The 18810-nt window shown below is 35.4% G+C and overlaps 1 protein-coding gene across 4 annotated transcripts in view; it reads right to left on the bottom strand.

The window, feature by feature from the left end:
- The window catches only part of MNS1 (meiosis specific nuclear structural 1), a 93047-nt gene that overhangs the window by 14147 nt on the left and 60090 nt on the right, over nt 1-18810 (bottom strand). For all 4 annotated transcript variants that reach the window (XM_067029790.1, XM_067029791.1, XM_059056267.2 and 1 more), the window contains 4 exons: nt 17387-17616; nt 16212-16428; nt 16003-16110; nt 1004-1261 (listed from right to left, as the gene is read on the bottom strand). In XM_067029790.1, coding sequence (XP_066885891.1) covers nt 1004-1261; nt 16003-16110; nt 16212-16428; nt 17387-17616 — 813 coding nt within the window. The remainder of the gene's footprint in view (nt 1-1003; nt 1262-16002; nt 16111-16211; nt 16429-17386; nt 17617-18810) is intronic.

Genomic DNA, 18810 nt, shown 5'->3' with positions numbered 1-18810 from the left:
GCCTAATCTGTACTTTTCAGATTTAGAGCTCTTTATCTTTTCAAAACACTTACACATTTTCTTATTTGGTTCTTAAAGTATTATTTCAGTTTTACGGATGAAATACAAATAGACAAATCAATGTGTCCTAGTTTCCTCACCAATTCTTAAATCCACGTTTCCAACTAAGAAATCTTCCCCTGGGCCTCAAAATCAATGTGGACAAAATGGAATTATATACTCCCTCAAAATCTGTTTTTCTTTGTACATACTCTTTCTGTAGCACATCACCACTCACTGAAGATGGAAGTACATAATAGCATTATTTATTAGTAGTAGCCTAATTCTTCTCTCAACTCTTCAGAACTAATTGGTCACCAAGCCCCATCAACTCTACCTTCCTAACATCTCACAGGTGGATCCCTTCTCTGTTCACATGGGTTTTCATCACCTATCACTGGGATAACTATAATAACTTCCTTACTGATCTTCCTGTCTCTGGTCTTACTTCCCTCACATCTGTCCTCAACACTGCTACCTGAGTCATCTTTCCAAGTGCAAATCTTATCATGTAGCTTTCTTAATTCTTCAGTGGGTCTCCCTGGATAAAGTCCATCATTAAAATAGCAGCCAGGGCATTCATGATCTGTCTCCTCTCTGCCATACCAAGATGTCCATGTCTGTATAATTATCATCACATGCACTTGATATATCTTTATAATCATTGTTTTCAATGTATTTTTCTTAACCAACACCAAAAACTTATAGATGGTATGGACTTAGTCATATTTATCTTTGTGTTCTCAATACCAACCAATGTCTAATACATAGAAAGCATCAATATATATTTTCTAGATTCATTGATTAACAAGTGGTCAGAAAATTTATATATCATGATTAGTAAATGGATATCTAACATCTGGCACATAAACGGTTCTCAGTTAAATGTTTAGTGGATAAATAAATTAACTGGTTGCTATTCAATGATAATTACCAAAAAAAAACCCAAAATACTTTTCCTTACTTTCTCTGCAAGGAACTGGTTGCGACGCTCTTCAATAAGTTTTTCCACAGCCCTCTTGTGTTCTAGTTGCTTCATTCTTTGCTTCTGAGCATTCATTAATTCTATTCGATCATCCTCAGCATATTTCACCAGCATAGCTTTTCTAAAGATCTCCTCTTCCTCTTTTGCAGCCTGAAGTACTAGTTCCTTCAAGGCCATTTGTTCCATAAAATTTTGTTTCAACTCCTTTTGCTTTCTTGATTTCTTTTCTGCTTCTTCCTAAATCACAATACATATAAAACTTAATTCAGTAACTATTTCTTTACAGCAGATTTATAAAAGATAAGGTAGGACAGAGTTTGATTAAGCTTAGTGTTACAATATGAAATAAAACTGAAAAGTTAAGGCTTTTCAAGGTAACACTTTGCCCCATCCTTTAAAAACTAATAGTTACACAAAGTACATGTTACCCTTGGATTGCCTATTACTTATTTTAAATTTTAATTAATATATATTTACCACCTTGTTTCTGTAGTCAAAATTAATGCATTAACTTTGAAAAGAGCTGATTAAAAAATTTTTGCATACCTCAGTTTATTAAATCTGTCATCTGTATAATTTGTACTAACTATGAATCATTCTAGAAAGTTGCATTCAAATCATTGATAAATATTTTTCAGAATAATCTAGCAATGACAATCAGAAGTATTTCAGGGAAATTCAAATTTACTTGAAGCAGTTAAAGTCCTTTCCTATAAGGTTTAATTTCCCCAACATTTTATTATGAAAGATTTCAAAAAATACAAAGAATTTTACAGTCATCACCCATTTTTGCTTTATCATCTATCTATTCAATTAGGACCAATGTAAATTTTAAATCATTTGCTAATCTAACCAACTTTGCTCAATTCTAATAAAAGCTCTAGGTAGGCCAGAATCTTCAAAGCATTCAAGATATTGCCTTAACAACACCCAGATGGCCAAGGTTCTTACCTACAGATAACACAAACTACAAGGGATTTACTATAGGCCATCAGGTGGCATACAGAACTTCCAGGAAGGCCAGGGAACCAAGCTGCCCTCCCACTGCTCAAGTCCTATTATGGTAACTTGGCCCATGGTAACTTTGACTGCTATCTCATTTTGCTCACTTCCATCTTCACACCTTGAAGTGGGGGTGATGACTGTTGGAGGTAACATAGTTCATATGAAGAATTCTAGCTAAAAGAAGAGAAATATAGTTTTAACTTTATAGTCTTTATAATAAAGACAAATGAATATAAAACGGGGTAGGATGTGGTAGGAGTAGGAGTGGGTTTTAAGTGAGCCAATCTGCAGTATGAGTTACAGCAACTTTGTTCATTATATTGATCATTCAGCCTCTTTTTCTTCATTTATCCCTATCTAATCCTCTTTTCAAATCCTACCTCTCTTCCATAGTCTCTAATCACTCTAACTCAAACTTTCCTCTCTGTGTGCTCTTATACCATTTAATGTTTCATCATTTAATTTTATCCCATATATACATGCCTTATCTCCTCACTAAAAATAAATTCATAGAGGCATATCTTACATTCCTTTGGGATGCTGGGCACATAGTGATTTTATAATATATAGTTTGTGTTTATTTGCCATATATTTCATAGAAGTCAAAGGCTCACTGAAGGCAGAGATGCTGTGTCAGTTAGCTTTGAATTCCTCCAGAGCTTATCATAATACTTTGCACAGAGAAATTCAGTACATATTGAACTAAATGAACTGTTGACATTGCCTGGCAACCATCTCCCATACAAATTTTAGTTTAATCCAATGGTGAAGACATCTGGCTAAAGAACAGGGAAGAGTTTGGCAAAACAACACACCATTTATTATGTTTTTTCAACCAGAAAAGTATTCATGTACTCTGATGTGTCTGGATCAGGATTATGTAGTTAATATAATATGAACTGTATAATTTTCCATCGTTTTCTGTGTTCTAAAACCCATTATGTGGTTTGAGGAATAGCTGTTCACTGAAGGTTTGAAGTAATTTGCTGTAAAATTACTCTGAGGCTGGAAACTTTTTAGAGATGTCTTAGTCTGGGTTCTCCTCTGAAAGCAGAGCCTTAAACAAGGACTTATATAGAGATATTTTACCGGGGAGGGAATCTCAGTGGTGAGGGACAGAGTAAAACAAGGAAGGAAGAAAAGCCAACACAAGGGTACATCACTGAGCTGGTTACTGCCTCAGACAACTAAGGCTTACTCCTGCCAGGACCTTGTGAGGAATGCATGGAGCACCTTTTAGGACCTTCCCAAAGGCCTCCAGGCAGAGAAGAATTTATCCCTCAATTTCTGTCCACTGTTGGTTGAGGGATGCCCCAGAGGATGTTACCTCCATGCCCCCCACACACCCCTACATTTTAGGAAGCCGTCAACACAGAGTCCATCTGAGCCCTCATAACTGTTCCCCACAGCTGTCACTGAAATCAGAGATGAGACTGAGAAGATGTGAGGCAGGGCACAAAAGTCTTGTGATAGAGGAAATATCCTTAATAATCTTATTTTGTCTAGTTTTTCTACATTTTTGGAAATCACTGTATTTTTAATGCAGAAAATTGTGCCATTGAGATTTTCATTTTATTAGTAGATAATTGAATAACTTTTCACTATTTTTCTAATCTACTCTCCTTATAGACCCTTTATCCCTTCAAATTTTGTTTTCACCTTTTTTTTCTTTTTTATTACGTTTTTCCAGAGTAAAATCTTTTTCCACCCAATATTAAGCAACTGGATTAATAAATGCTAATGTGCTCTCCTGATTTTTGGTTTATTTCTACTTGTATCTTTATTATTTCCTTCCATATTCTTGCCTCATACTTGAATTTATATTGTTTTCTCAGTTATTGAGTTGGTTGCCTACACAGTTTTTTCTAATATTTCTCATTTAATAATTAATTGCCTGATAGATTTTGATAGGTCATAATCTTATCCTCTGAATTTTCTGCAAATATCCTCTTCAACCAATAATAACTGAAAAGAAAGTTTTTAGATTTTCAGTTAGTGGTTTAAAATATTTGTTATTAATTTCTTGTGATGTTTAAACACCCTTTCCCCTTGTATTATTCCAGTAAATTTTCTTTGGCGATCTAACAGCTTTTAAAGTTACGTACTTCGATACAACGTTACATGGAAGATTAAATGTTCATTCTGTTATACCTCCCTTGGTGATTATAGCTTTTATCTGTGGCATCTGGGATTCATTTGATGTTCCACTTACCTAGTGATATCCCTGCCTACCTGCTTCCCATTTGGTCATATATGCCTGTTATGCCTTCTTCCATCATTTTATTCTTAATGCTTTTGGGGTTATTTGACATTCAGTATCTATAAGTGGATTACATTAAGATGTTTTTTTAAAAAAACTGGACACATTTTATATTCTTACATGCAGTTAATTAAGGATTTACATGAAATAAGTTTCGATATTTTACATGGTATCTATTTCCTCCTTGTTAATGAAATAGTATCTAAAATAATGTTCCATTTTTATATAGCTGATAATATTACAAATAATAGTACTAATAGCTATAATTTATTGTGTACTTGGCTATTCATCTATCTGGTTTTACAAACTGTTCAAACTTTTGGGAATTCCCTGGTGGTCCAGTGGTTAAGACTCCACACTGTCACTGCTGAGGGCATGGGTTCAATCCCTGGTCAAGGAACTAAGATCCTGCAAGCCATGCAGTGTGGCCAGAACAAACAAAGTGTTCAAACTTTTGGCTCATTTAAAAAAACTGGGGGGCTTCCCTGGTGGTGCAGTGGTTGGGAATCCTCCTGCCGATGCAGGGGACACAGGTTCGAGCTCTGGTCCAAGAAGATCCCACATGCCACGGAGCAGCTGAGCCCATGAGCCACAACTGCTGAGCCTGCACTGTGGAGCCTGTGAGCCACAACTACCAAAGCCCGCGCACCTGGAGCCTGTGCTCTGCAACAAGAGAAGCCACCACAGTGAGAGGCCCACGCACTGCAACGAAGAGTGGCCCCTGCTCGCCGCAACTAAAAAGAAAGCCTGCGCACAGCAACGAAGACCCAATGCAGCCAAAACTAAATAATTAATTTTTTAATGGGTTTTTTATATTCTCTCATCAAGTTATGAGTGTTCTTTATATATTCTGGATAAAGGTTATTTGTAAGATATACATATAGCAAATATTTTCTCCCAAACTGTGGCTTGCATTTTCATTTTCCTAACAATGTCAAGAAATTATTAATTTTAAAAAAATATTTATTTATTTTTTGGCTGCATTTGGTCTTCGTTGCTGCACGTGGGTTTTCTCTAGTTGCAGCGAGCAGGGCTACTCTTAGCAGTGCACGGACTTCTCACTGCGGTGGCTTCTCTTGTTGCAGAGCATGGGCTCTAGGCATGCAGGCTTCAGTAGTTGTGGCTCACGGGCTGTAGGCACGCAGGCTCAGCAGTTGTGGCGCACAGGCTTAGCTGCTCCGTGGCATGTGGGATCTTCCCAGACCAGGGATCGAGCCCATGTCCCCTGCCTTGGCAGGCATATTCTTAACCACTGCACCACCAGGGAAGTCTGGAAATTATTAATTTCAATGTAGCCAGTTTATAAACATTTTTTATGGCTCATGATATTTTTATCCTTCTAAAAAAGTTTTTTCCATTCTCAAGTTTAATAACAACCTTCTTTTATGTTTTATTCTAGAAATTTTTTAGTTTCAGCTTTTTTGTGTTATAGCATGATAGAATATAACAAGTGTTGGCAAGGATGTGAAGAAATTGGAACCCTCCTGCATTGGTAGTAGTAATGTACAATGGCGCAGGCTTTGTGGAAAACAGCTGGGCACTTCCTCAAAAAATTAAACACAGAATTACCATATGACCCAGCAATACCACTGCTAGGTATTTACCCAAAAGAATTTGAAAAAGATATTCAAACAAAAACTTGTACACAAATGTTCATAGCAGTAACATTCACAACAGTCAAAAAAAGGTGTAAACAAACCAAATATCCATAAACTATCGAGTGGATAAAAAAATGTCACATATCCATGCAATGGACTATTATTCAGCCAGAAAGAAAGGAATGAAATACTGATACCTGCTACAAAATGGTTAAACCTCCAAAATATTATTCTAAGGGAAAAATATCCCAACACAAAAGATCACATATTGTTTGATCCCACTTATATGATATACCCAGAATAGCCAAATTCATAAAGACAGAAAGCAGATTAGTAGTTGCCAGGGTCTAGGAGAGCACAGAAACGGCAGTGACTGCTTAATGCAGGTATCCTTTTGGGGTGATGAAAATGTTTTGGAACTAGACAGAGATGATGGTTGCACAATATTGTGAATGTACTAAATGCTGCTGTAAAACAGTTAAAGTAGTCAATTTTATGTTACATGACTTTTACCTCAACTTAAAAAAAATACAACACTTTAAGGAGGAACACACAAATCCACAAATATATGGTTAGAGTCATCAGCAATCCTCTCTCCACAACTGATGCAACAACTAGACAGAAAATCAGCAAGGATATAGAAGAACTCAACAAAACTATCAATCAGTAGGATCTAATTGACATTTATAGAACATTTCACCCAAAATAGCAGAATACATATTCTTTTCAAATATTCACAGAATAAATTTAAAGGAAATAAAATCATATTGAGTGTGTTCTCTGATCACAATAGAATCAAACTAGAAATCAATAATTTTTAAAAAACACAAAAATTTCTGGACATTTGGGCACTAAGTAACACACTTTTAAGAAATCCATTGGTTAAAGAGGAAGTCTCAAGAAAATAAATACATCAGAGTTAATGAAAATGAAAATAAGACATCAAAACTTGCAAGATGCAACTGAAACAGTTTTGAGGGAAATTTATAGCACCAAATGCATACATTTAGTAAAATGCATTTATAGCATTAAGGGCATGCATGTAGGAAATGTCTCAAATCAATAATCTAAGCTAAAAACAAAACAAACAAACAAAAAAACTACATCTTAAGCAACAAGGACCTACTGTATAGCACAGGGAACTATTCTCAATATCTTGTAATAACCTATAAGGAAAAAGAGTCTGAAAAAGAATTTAAAAAATAATAATAATCTAAGCTACTATACCTCAGGAACCCATAAAAAGGAAGCAGAAGGAAGTAAATGAAGAGCAGATATCAATGGAATTGAAAATAGAAAACCAATAGACAATATCAATTAGGCAAAAGGCTGGCTCTCTTTAAAATATCAATGAAATTGAAAACATGAATCTCCTAGAAGAAAACGCAGGGGGTAAGTTTCTCTATATCAGTCTTGGCAATAATTTTTTGTATTTGACACCAAAAGCCAAATAAACAAGTGGGATTACATCAAACTAAAAAGCTTCTGCACAGCCAAAGAAATCATCAACAAAATGAAAAGGCAACACAACATTTGCAAATCCTGTATCTGATAGGAGTTAATGTCCAAAATACATAAAGAAGACATAAAATTTAATAGAAAAGAAAAAAAAATTTTTTTAAATGGGCAGAGTATCTGAACAGATTTTTTTTCCAAAGAAGATATACAAATGGCCAACAGGTACATGAAAAGTTACTGAACATCACTAAACATCAGGGAAATGCAAATCAAGATCACAATGAGATACCTGTTAGAATGGCTATCATCAAAAAAAAAAAAAAAAAAAAACCCGAGAGATAATAAGAGTTGGGTGCGTATGTGGAAAAAAAGGAATCCTTATCACTGTGGGTGGAAATGTAAATTGGTAGCCAGTATAGAGGTTCCTCAAAAAATTAAAGATAGAACTATCATGTGATCCAGCAATCCCACTTCCAGGTATATATCCAAAGGAAATGAAAACAGGATCTTAAGGTATATGCACTCCTGTGTTCATTGCAGTATCACTCACAATAGCAAAAATATGGAAACAACCTAATTGTCCATCAACATATGAATGGATAAAAAAATTTGGTACATCTATATAAAATGAAATATTATTCAGCCATAAAAAAGAATGAAATCCTGCTATTTTTGACAACATGGATGGACCCTGAGGGCTTTATGCTAAGTGAAATGAGCTGGACAAAGACAAATATTGCATGGTAACACATGTGTGGAATCGAAAAAGAAAAAAAAATGTCAAACTCATTGAAACAGAAAGTTGAAAAGTGGTTGCCAGAGGCTGGCAGGTGGGGGGAAATAGGAAGAGATTGGTAAAATGGTACAAATTTCTGGCTCTAAAACAAATAAGGTCTGAGGATCTAATGTAAAACATGGTGACTATAGTTGATAACAGTTTATTGTATAAAGAGAGTAGAACTTAAAATATTCTCACACATAAAAAAACAAATTTGGGGCTTCCCTAATGGCGCAGTGGTTGAGAGTCCGCCTGCTGATGCAGGGGACGTGGGTTCGTGCCCCGGTCCGGGAGGATACCACATGCCATGGAGTGGCTGGGCCTGTGAGCCACGGCCACTGAGCCTGCGCGTCTGGAGCCTGTGCTCCGCAACGGGAGAGGCCACAGCAGTGAGAGGCCCACATACCGCAAAAAAAAAAAACAAAACCAAATCTGTTAAGTGATAGATGTGTAATTAACTAGATGGGGGAATCTTTTTACAATGTAAATGTTTATCAAATCACCACAGTGTACACTTTAAATATCTTACAATTTTATGTGGCAATTATATCTCAAGAAAGTTGAAATTTAAAGAAAAATCAGATAAAATTAAATCCTAATGTAAGAGTGACCAAATAAATGAAGAAACAAACTATCAATACCAGAAATGAAACACTAGAGACTCTGCAGACATTAAAAGGATAATAGTACAAACTATTCTACACACCTAAGTTTGACAATATGGATCACTTCTTTGAAAAACACAAGTCACCAAAACTCACCAAATATGAAATAGGATAATTTGAATAACTCTGTTCAGTAACTAATAAGAATATTGAGGGGATGAAACAAGATGGTGGGGTAGTAGGACTTGAGCTCACCTCCTCTCATGAAAATACCAAAACTACATCTAACTGCTGAACAACCATTGACAAAAAAGACTGGAACTTACCATATAAGATGTTCTATATCCAAAGACAAAGAAGTAGCCACAACTAGACGGTACGAAGAGTGCTTTCATGATATAATCAAATCCCATACCTGCCAGGTGGGTGACATGCAAACTGGAAAATAATTATATCGCAGAGGTTCTCCCACGGGAGTGAGAGTTCTGAGCCCCACGTCAGGCTCCCCAGCCTGAGGGTCTGGCATTCAGAGGAAGGACAAGTGTACATGGAACGTTCTCCAGGATAGATTACAAGCTAAGCCACAAACGAAGCCTCAGTCAATTTAACTAAATTGAAATCATATCAAGCATCTTTTCTGACCACAATGCTATCAGATTAGAAATCAACTACAAGGACTTCCCTGGTGGCACAGTGGTTAAGAATACAGCTGACAATGCAGGGGACATGGGTTAGAGCCCTGGTCTGGGAAGATCCCACATGCCGTGGAGCAACTAAGCCCATGTGCCACAAATACTGAGCCCGCGTGCGACAACTACTGAAGCTGGCACACCTACAGCCCATGCTCCACAACAAAGAAAAGCCACCACAATGAGAAGCCTGTGTACCACATCAAATAGTAACCTGTTTGCCACAACTACAGAAAGCCCGTGCTTAGCAATGAAGACCCAATGCAGCCAAAAATAAATTTATAAATTTATAAATTAAAAAAAATCAACTACAAGAAACAAACTGTAACAAACACAAACATATGGAGGCTAAACTATGTATTACTGAACAACTGATGGATCACTGAAGAAATCAAAGAGCAAATCAATACATACCTAGAAACAAATGAAAATGAAACCTCAATGGTCCAAAACCTATGGGATGCAGCAAAAGCAGTTCTAAGAGGGAAGTTAACAGCAACACAATCTTACTTCAGGAAACAAGAAAAATCCCAAATAAACCACCTACCATTACACCTAAAGCAACTAGAGAAAGAAGAACAGATAACACCCAAAGTTAGTAGAAGGAAAGAAATCATAAACATCAGAACAGAAATAAATGAAACAGGGATGAAGGAAACAATAGAAAAGGTCAATGAAACTAAAAGCTGGTTCTTTGAAAAGATAAAATTGATAAACCTTTAGCCAGACTCATCAAGAAAAAAAGGGAGTGGGCTCAAATCAATAAAATTAGAAATGATAACAGAAAAGTTACAATGGACACCAAAGAAATACAAAGGATCATGAGACTACTACAAGCAACTATACACCAATAGAATGGACAACCTAGAAAAAACAGACAAATTCTTAGAAAGGTACAACTTTCCAAGACTGAACCAGGAAGAAACAGAAAAATATCAGGTTGGCCAAAAAGTTTGTTCAGGTTTTCCTGTAACATTTCATGGAAAAACCCAAACGAACCTTTTGGCCAACCCAAAACGAACAGACCTATCACAAGTACTGAAATTGAAACTGTGATTAAAAATCTTCCAACAAACAAAAAGCCCAGGACCAGAACTCTAGCAAACACAGGTGAATTCCAGCAAACATTTAGAGAAGAGATAACACCTATCCTTCTGAAACTCTTCCAAAAATTGCAGAGGAAGAAAACACTCCCAAACTCATTCTATGAGGCCACCATCACCCTGATACCAAAACCAGACAAAGATACCACAAAAAAGAAAATTACAGTCCAATATCTCTGATGAACACAGATGCAAACATCCTCAACAAAATACTAGCAAGCTAAATCCAACAATACATTAAAAGGATCATACACCATGATCCAGTGGGATTTATCCCAGAGATGCAAGGATTTTTCAATATCTGCAAATCAATCAGTGTGATACACCACATTAAAAAATTGAAGAATAAAAACCATATGACCATCTCAATAGTTGCAGAAAAAGCTTTTGAAAATATTCAACACCCTTTCATGATAAAAACTCTTCAGAAAGTGGGAATAGAGGGAACATACCTCAACATAATAAAGACCATATATGACAAACCCACAGCAAACATCCTCAACGGTGAAAAGCTGAAAGCATTTTCTCTAAGATCAGGAAGGATGTGCACTCTCATCACTATAATTCAACATATTTTTGGAAGTCCTAACATGCAATCAGAGAAGAAAAAGAAATAGAAGGAATCCAAATTGGAAAAGATGAAGTAAAACTGTCACTGTTTGCAGATGACATGATACTATACATAAAAAATCCTAAAGATGCTAGCAGAAAACTACTAGAGCTCAACAATGAATTCAGTAAAGTTGCAGGATACAAAGTTAACACACAGAAATCTCTTGCATTTCTATACAATAAAAATGAAAGATCAGATAGAGAAATTAAGAAAACTATTCCATTTACCATTGCATCAAAAAGAATAAAATATCTAGGAATAAACCCACCTAAGGAGGCAAAAGACCCTTACTCTGAAGAGTATAAGGTACTGATGAAAGAAATCAAAGATGACACAAACAGATGGACAGATATACCATGCTCTTGGATTGGAAGAATTGATATTGTTAAAATGATTATACTACCAAAGGCAACGTACAGATTCAATGCAACCCCTGTCAAATTACCAATGGCAATTTTCATAGAACAAAAAATTTCACAATTTGTATGGAAATACAAAAGACCCCAAATAGCCAAAGCAATCCTGAGAAAGAAAAACAGAGCTGGAAGAATAATGCTCCCTGACATCAGATTATACTATAAAGCCTCAGTCATGAAAACAGTATGGTAGTGCTTCCCTGGTGGCGCAGTGGTTAAGAATCTGCCTGCCAATGCACGGGACACAGATTCGAGCCCTGGTCTGGGAAGATCCCACATGCCGTGAGCAACTAAGCCCGTGCACCACAACTACTAGCCTGTGCTCTAGAGCCCATGTGCCACCACTACTGAGCCCACGTGCCACAGCTACTGAAGCCCACGTGCCTAGAGCCCATGCTTTTCAACTAGAGAAGCCACCTCAGTGAGAAGCCCACTCACCACAACGAAGAGTAGCCCCTGCTCGTCGCAACTAGAGAAAGCTCATGTGCAGCAATGAAGATCTAATGCAGCCAAAAATAAACAAACAAACAAATTTTTTAAAAAAACCAGTATGGTACTTGCACAAAAACAGAAATATAGATCAATGGAATAGGATAGAAAGCCCAGAAATAAACCCATGCACCTATGGTCAATTAATCTATGACAAAGGAGGCAAGAATATACAATGGAGAAAAGACAGTCTCTTCAATAAGTGATGGTGGGAAAATTGGACAGCTACATGTAAAAGAATGAAATTAGAACATTCTCTAATACCATACACAAAAATAAACTCAACATGGATTAAAGACCTAAATGTAAGACCAGATACTATAAAACTCTTAAAAGGAAAACATAGGCAGAACACTCTTTGACATAAATCATAGCAATATCTTTTTTGATCCACCTCTTAGAGTAATGGAAATAAAATAAAAAATAAACAAATGAGACCTAATGAAACTTAAAAGCTTTTGAACAGCAAAGGAAGCCATAAACAAAATGAAAAGACAACCCACAGAATGGGAGAATATATTTGGAAATAATGCAACTGACAAGGGCTTACTCTCTAAAGTAAACAAACAGCTCATACAGTTCAATATCAAAATAACAAACAACCCAATCAAAAAATGGGCAGAAGATCTAAAGAGACATTTCTCCAAAGAAGACATACAGATGGCCAAAAAGCACACAAAAACATGCTCAATATCACTAAAACTACAATGAGGTATCACACCACATCGGTCAGAAGGGCCATCATCAAAAAGTCTACAACAATAAATTCCAGAGTGGGTGTGGAGAAAAGGGAACCCTACTACACTGTTGGTGGGAATGTAAATTGGTACAACCACTACAGAGAACAGTATGGAGGTTCTCTAAAAAACTAAAAATAGAACTACCATTTGACTCAGCAATCCCACTCCTGGGCATATATCCAGAGAAAATCATAATTCGAAAAGATACATGCAGCTCAATGTTCACTGCAGCACTATTTACAGTAGCCAAAACATGGAAGCAACCTAAATGTCCATCAACAGAGGAATGGATAAAGAAGATGTGGTACATATATACAATGGAATATTACTCAGCCATAAAAAAGAATGAAATAATGCCATTTCCAGCAACATGGATGGACCTAGATATTATCATACTAAATGAAGTAAGTCAGAGAAAGATAAATATCATATGATATCACTTACATGTGGAATCTAAAAAACAATACAAATGAACTTATTTACAAAACAGACTCAGCCTTCGAAAACAAGTCTATGGTTACCAAAGGGGAAAGGTGGGGGGGAGGGATAAATTAGGCGTTTGGGATTAACATGCACACACCACTATATATAAAATAGATAATCAACAAGGACCTACTGTATAGCATAGAGAACTCTCCTCAATATTCTATAATAACCTATATGGTAAAAGAATCAGGAAAAAGAATGGATATATGTATAACTAATCACTTTGCTGTACATCTGAAAGTAACACAATATTATAAATCAACTATACTCCAATATAAAATAAACTTTAAAATAAATATACAATAAAATATTGAATTAATATTTTAAAACTCTCAAAAAATAAAACTCCTAGCCTAGATAGTTTCATTGGAAAATTCTACCAAATGTTTAAAGAATTAACACCAATTCTAAACAATCTCTTCTAGAAAATAGAAGGAAATACTTCTTCATTCATTTTATGAAGACAGTATTACCCTGACACCAGTATAAAAAATGAAAACTAAAAACCAATATTCCTCATGAATATGGATGCAAAAATCCTTAACACATTATTAGAAAACTAAAATCCAGTCATATATTATAAGAAGTATACACCATGACCAAGTGAGATTTATTCCAGTGATGCAAGGTTGTTCAGTAACCCCCAGAATCAATCAATGCAATCAACCAGGCTAAAGAAGAAAAAGTACATGGTCATTATCAATAGACGTAGAAAAAGCATTTGACAAAATTCAACACCCTTCATGACAAAAATCTTCAGAAAAACAGTGATAGGAGAAAAAGTCCTCAACTTTATAAAGAGCATCTACAAAAAAAACTACAATTAACAGAATGCTTTTCCCCTGATAGATAACAAAGAAAGGTGACGTCTACTCTCATCACTTTTATTCAACATAGTGCTAGTCAGTGCTGAGTTTTAGCCAGTACAGTAAGGCAAAAAAAGTAAATAAAAGGTATATAGATAAGAAAGCAAGAAATAAAACTGCCCCTGTTTGCAGAGGACATGACTATGTATGGAAAAACAAACAAACCAACTCCTACAGCTACTAAGTGAATTCAGCAAGGTCATGAGACACAAGATAAACATTTAAAAACTCAATTCACTAGCAATGAGTATGTGGACAATGAAATTAAAACAAATTCCATTTACAATCACTCAAAAAACCGAAATACTTAGATGTAAATCTAACAAAACATGTACAGGATTTGTAAGTTGAAAACTATAAAACATTGAAAAAATTCAAAGATGATCTAAATAGACTTGACTCTTGAACAACACAGGGTTAATCCACAAAATTTAGTCAGCTCTTTGTAGCCATGGTTGCTCTATATCTGTGGAATCAACCAACCATGGACTGTATAAATAGTAGTATTTACTACTGAAAAATACCTGAATATAAGTGGACTCACACAATTCAAACCTGTGTTGTTCAAGGGGCAACTGTAAATGGAAAGTCATTCTGTGTTCATGGACTGGAAGACTCAATATAATGAATATGTCAATTTTCCCCAAATTGATATTCAGACTTAATATAATTCCTATCAAGTTCCCCAATGACTATTTGTAGATACAGACAAGATTATTCTAAACTTTATATGGAAAGGCAAAGGAATTAGAATAGCTAAAACAATTTTGAAGACTTCAACTATATAGCTACAGTAATCAAAACTGTGTGGTACTGCTGAAGGGATAGACACATACATCAACAGACAAAATAGAGATCCCAGGAATATACACACAAATATGCTCAACTGTGTTTTAAAAAAAGGTGCAAAAGCAATTCAATGTAAGAGAGAAAACCTTTTCAACAAATAGTGTGAAACAACTGGACACAGAGATGCAAAAATGAAACCTGACCTAAGTCTCATACCTTATAAACAAAAATTAACTGAAAATGAAACCTTTTAGGAAAAAGGAGGAGAAATTCTTCAGGATGCAGGCAAAGACTTCCTAGAATTGATACCAAAGCATGATCCATAAAAACAGAAATTGATAAATTGGACTTCACAGAAATTGAAAACATTTCCTTGGAAAATGACTTTGTTAAGAGGATGAAAAGACAAGCTATAGACTGAGTGAAAATATTTGTAAACCACACACCTGACAAAGGACTAGTACCTAGAATACATAAAGAACTCTTAAAATTCTACAATATATGAACAAAAAACACCGAATTAGAAAATTGACAAATCTTCTTGATTTGTTGATATTATTGTTCAACACTATATTCCATGGCTTTCTGACTACTTATTTTATATAGTAATGAGAAGGAGTATTGAAACATTCAAATATAATTATTTCTCCTTTCAGTTTTTCCAGTTTTGCTGCATGTATTTTGAAGCTTTACTTAGGTTCATACACCTTTAGGGCTATTACATCCTCTAGATGAATTTAGCCTATTCATCATGATTTCTACTCTAACATGCTCTTGGTTGGTGTTGGTATGGTATATCTTTCTCCATTCTTTTGCTTTTAAACCATATGTGTCTTCATATTTAAATTATGTTCCTTTGTAGATAATATAGTTGCATCATGCTTTTGATGCACTTTGTGAACTGCTGCCTGGGTCTAGCTTTTTTATCCAGCCTGAAAATCTCTTTTAACTGCAGTGTTTATACCATTTACATATAATGTAATTATCAATATGGTTAGGTTTAAATCTATTATCTTTCTACTGCTTCATCTCAAAATGATACTCTTCTCTATGTTAATCATTCCTTCAATTTCCAAAACTTACTTTTAGTTTCTTCTTATGTATTTCTGCTTGTTCTTCCTGGTATAATTCCTGTTGCACTTGTTCTAAATCTTCACGTTGCCGCAGCATTTCCTCCAATCTCTGAGTCAGCTATTAAATTAAAAAAAAACACACAAACATGTAAAGAAATCAAATTCTATGACCAATATTTCAGAATTTCTCCAGTGTTAAAGAAATGGTTATTTTAATACCATATTCTGAAGCTGTAGCCTTTTTTCTTCACTTTCTTGAATTTTTGCCATCCGATCTTCTTCTCTTTGTTGCTGCATCTTGGCAAACTCTATGATTTTTCTGTTTTCTTCTTCCATTTCCTCATGTTTCTTTGTTCTCCAGAGAGCCTGCTCTTTCTTAAACTCTTCTATATACCTTCGAATTATATTCATTTTTTCTAACTTTTGTTGTCTTTCCCTAAAAAGCAATAGTGAATGCAGTTGTATAGTAACAGAAATAATAATAAAAAATAAAAAAATAAAAGTATCATTTCCTTCAGTTGATAATGATGTGGAGAAAAATGGCTTCCCTATTTATAATTTTTTCATTCTTTCATGCAACAAACATTTTGAGTGTTTACTGTGTGCCACTAAATATAATGACAGGTATGAATTTTCTCTGAGTAAACTACTACTGTGCCTATTCTCTAACCTATTATGATGTTTTATGCATCTCACTTCAGAAAGGCCACCACCTGTTTATATATGTTTCACAGCACTCTACACTTTAGCTGTCTACCAGGGAAACTGAACAGAAAACAAGTTCCCTTGATATTGGCTTACTTAAGAAAAACAAAGTTTAGCCATTGTCACTTAATAAGTATTTCTTAACTATCAGACAATTAATTATCATGCTAACAAAGACAAGTAAGACTTGGGGGCTTCCCTGGTGGTACAGTGGTTGAGAGTCTGCCTGCCAATGTGGGGGACAAGTGTTCGAGCCCTGGTCCAGGAAGATCACACATGTCACGGAGCAACTAGACCCATGTGCCACAACTACTGAGCCTGCACTCTAGAGCCCGCGAGCCACAACTACTAAAGCCCACACACCTAGAGCCTGTGCTCCGCAACAAGAGAAGCCACTGCAATGAAAATCCTGCGCACCACAACAAACAGTAGCCCCGGCTTGCCGCAACTAGAGGAAGCCGGCACACAGCAACAAAGACCCAATGCAGCCATAAAGAAAGAAAGAAAGAAAGAAATTTATTTACAAAAAAAAAAAAAAGAGAGAGAAGACTTGATCTCAGTTTATGTGATAACATTTACTTGGACTTACCATGTATTAGGCACTGTTTAGGTGATTTACTCTTCATGACAAGCCTGAGATAAATCTAATGTAAATGTTTAGGCATGTAAGAAAGTTGGGATAAACTTACAATTGATCTTCTTCATAGATTTTCCTAACAATTTCATCAATCATGAGTTTCTCTTTCAGCAGTTGCTCATAAGCTTCCTGCTTCTTCTTTTCTTGTTCTTCAAGTTGTTTCTCTAAGTCACGACTGTACTGTGCTTTTACTTTGTTTCGTTTTTCCTCTGCAGCATTCTCTTCCTTTATTAATCTCTCGTGTTCTTCCATCATAGTTTTGGCTATTTCGGCATCACGTTTCTGTCATTAAAACAAAATTCATCTTTCCACTTTCAAATCTGAACACGATAGGATAGAACACTTTTAGCAGATGGAACTGAATACTATAAAGCCTGTTATATAAAATATTATGTAACTGTGTAGGTAAAAAGCAAAGGTAAGTCACTGTCACCTAAAGGGTTTGAATGATGAGTCAAACCCTAAAGAGGCTTTCCTATTCCTTCAAGTAGCTCTCTCAGGGCAATAGGGAGAATAAACTCCATATTTGAAAAACAGTAAGTAAAATTAGAAGTGCTTTGTTAACAACTATGTTAACTGCCAAAGCAGTAGTCATCTTTTTCATCTATTTAAAAGTTGATGTAAGCAATTTTCAGAAATTTTAGTTCCACTGGGTATTGGCTGCTATTTAGAGTAAGGATGGTACTACCTTTTTTATACAGGTCTGCTATTAAATAGCTCTGAGCAGCTCTTAAGTTTCTCTCAGCCTAAATTTTCTTTCCTGCCACTGGCCTTTGAAGTCTCCTCTTTCTCATTTATTAAAGGCCCCTGGTAATCACTTTAATTTAATAAAAGGGTCACATATGTCACTGTGCCTGTTTTCTTAGGTTTTAATTCACTCATTCAAGACCATTCCTTCTGAGTTAGACACAATCCTACTTCTTGAATGGGTTAAACTCCTTACTTGTTTTGAGCATTTTGAAATCATTTAACAAAATGTTTTAAAGTAAATATATTAGGGCACTTTAAAAAATTATCCTTTACCATTAGGATCACATCCCAAATGCTAGAATGGTTAGCAGCATCAAACATAAAAGAAGAAACAGATTAAAATATGAATGCTAATGCCATTCCTGATCTAATTGATGCCTTTAACATATACACTGTTAATATGACTTGACCAAAATTCTTTCTTTCCTTCTCTTTTCTTAGCACATGTTGTACTAGGCTCTATAGAAAAAATATGACATGACAAAAACATGTATGTACAAATTATCACACACTTATAGAAGTACAATGTTCTCATTTCACAGATAAGAAAACTAAGGCTGAGAGAGAGAGCCAAAACTAGCACCTAAATATCCTGACACCTAGTCAAGTCCTAGGAGTATTTGACTTTAATTTTTGTGGATCAATTTTATTTAGAAAATAACAGCAATTCTTTCAACAGCCAGAATAAATATCTACAACTGCCTCGAATAATCTCAATTATCAAGA

This window comes from Kogia breviceps, chromosome 3 (genome assembly GCF_026419965.1).
Source record: "Kogia breviceps isolate mKogBre1 chromosome 3, mKogBre1 haplotype 1, whole genome shotgun sequence".
NCBI classification, from domain to species: Eukaryota; Metazoa; Chordata; class Mammalia; order Artiodactyla; family Physeteridae; genus Kogia; species Kogia breviceps.
This window is presented reverse-complemented; position numbering and strand designations above follow the sequence as displayed.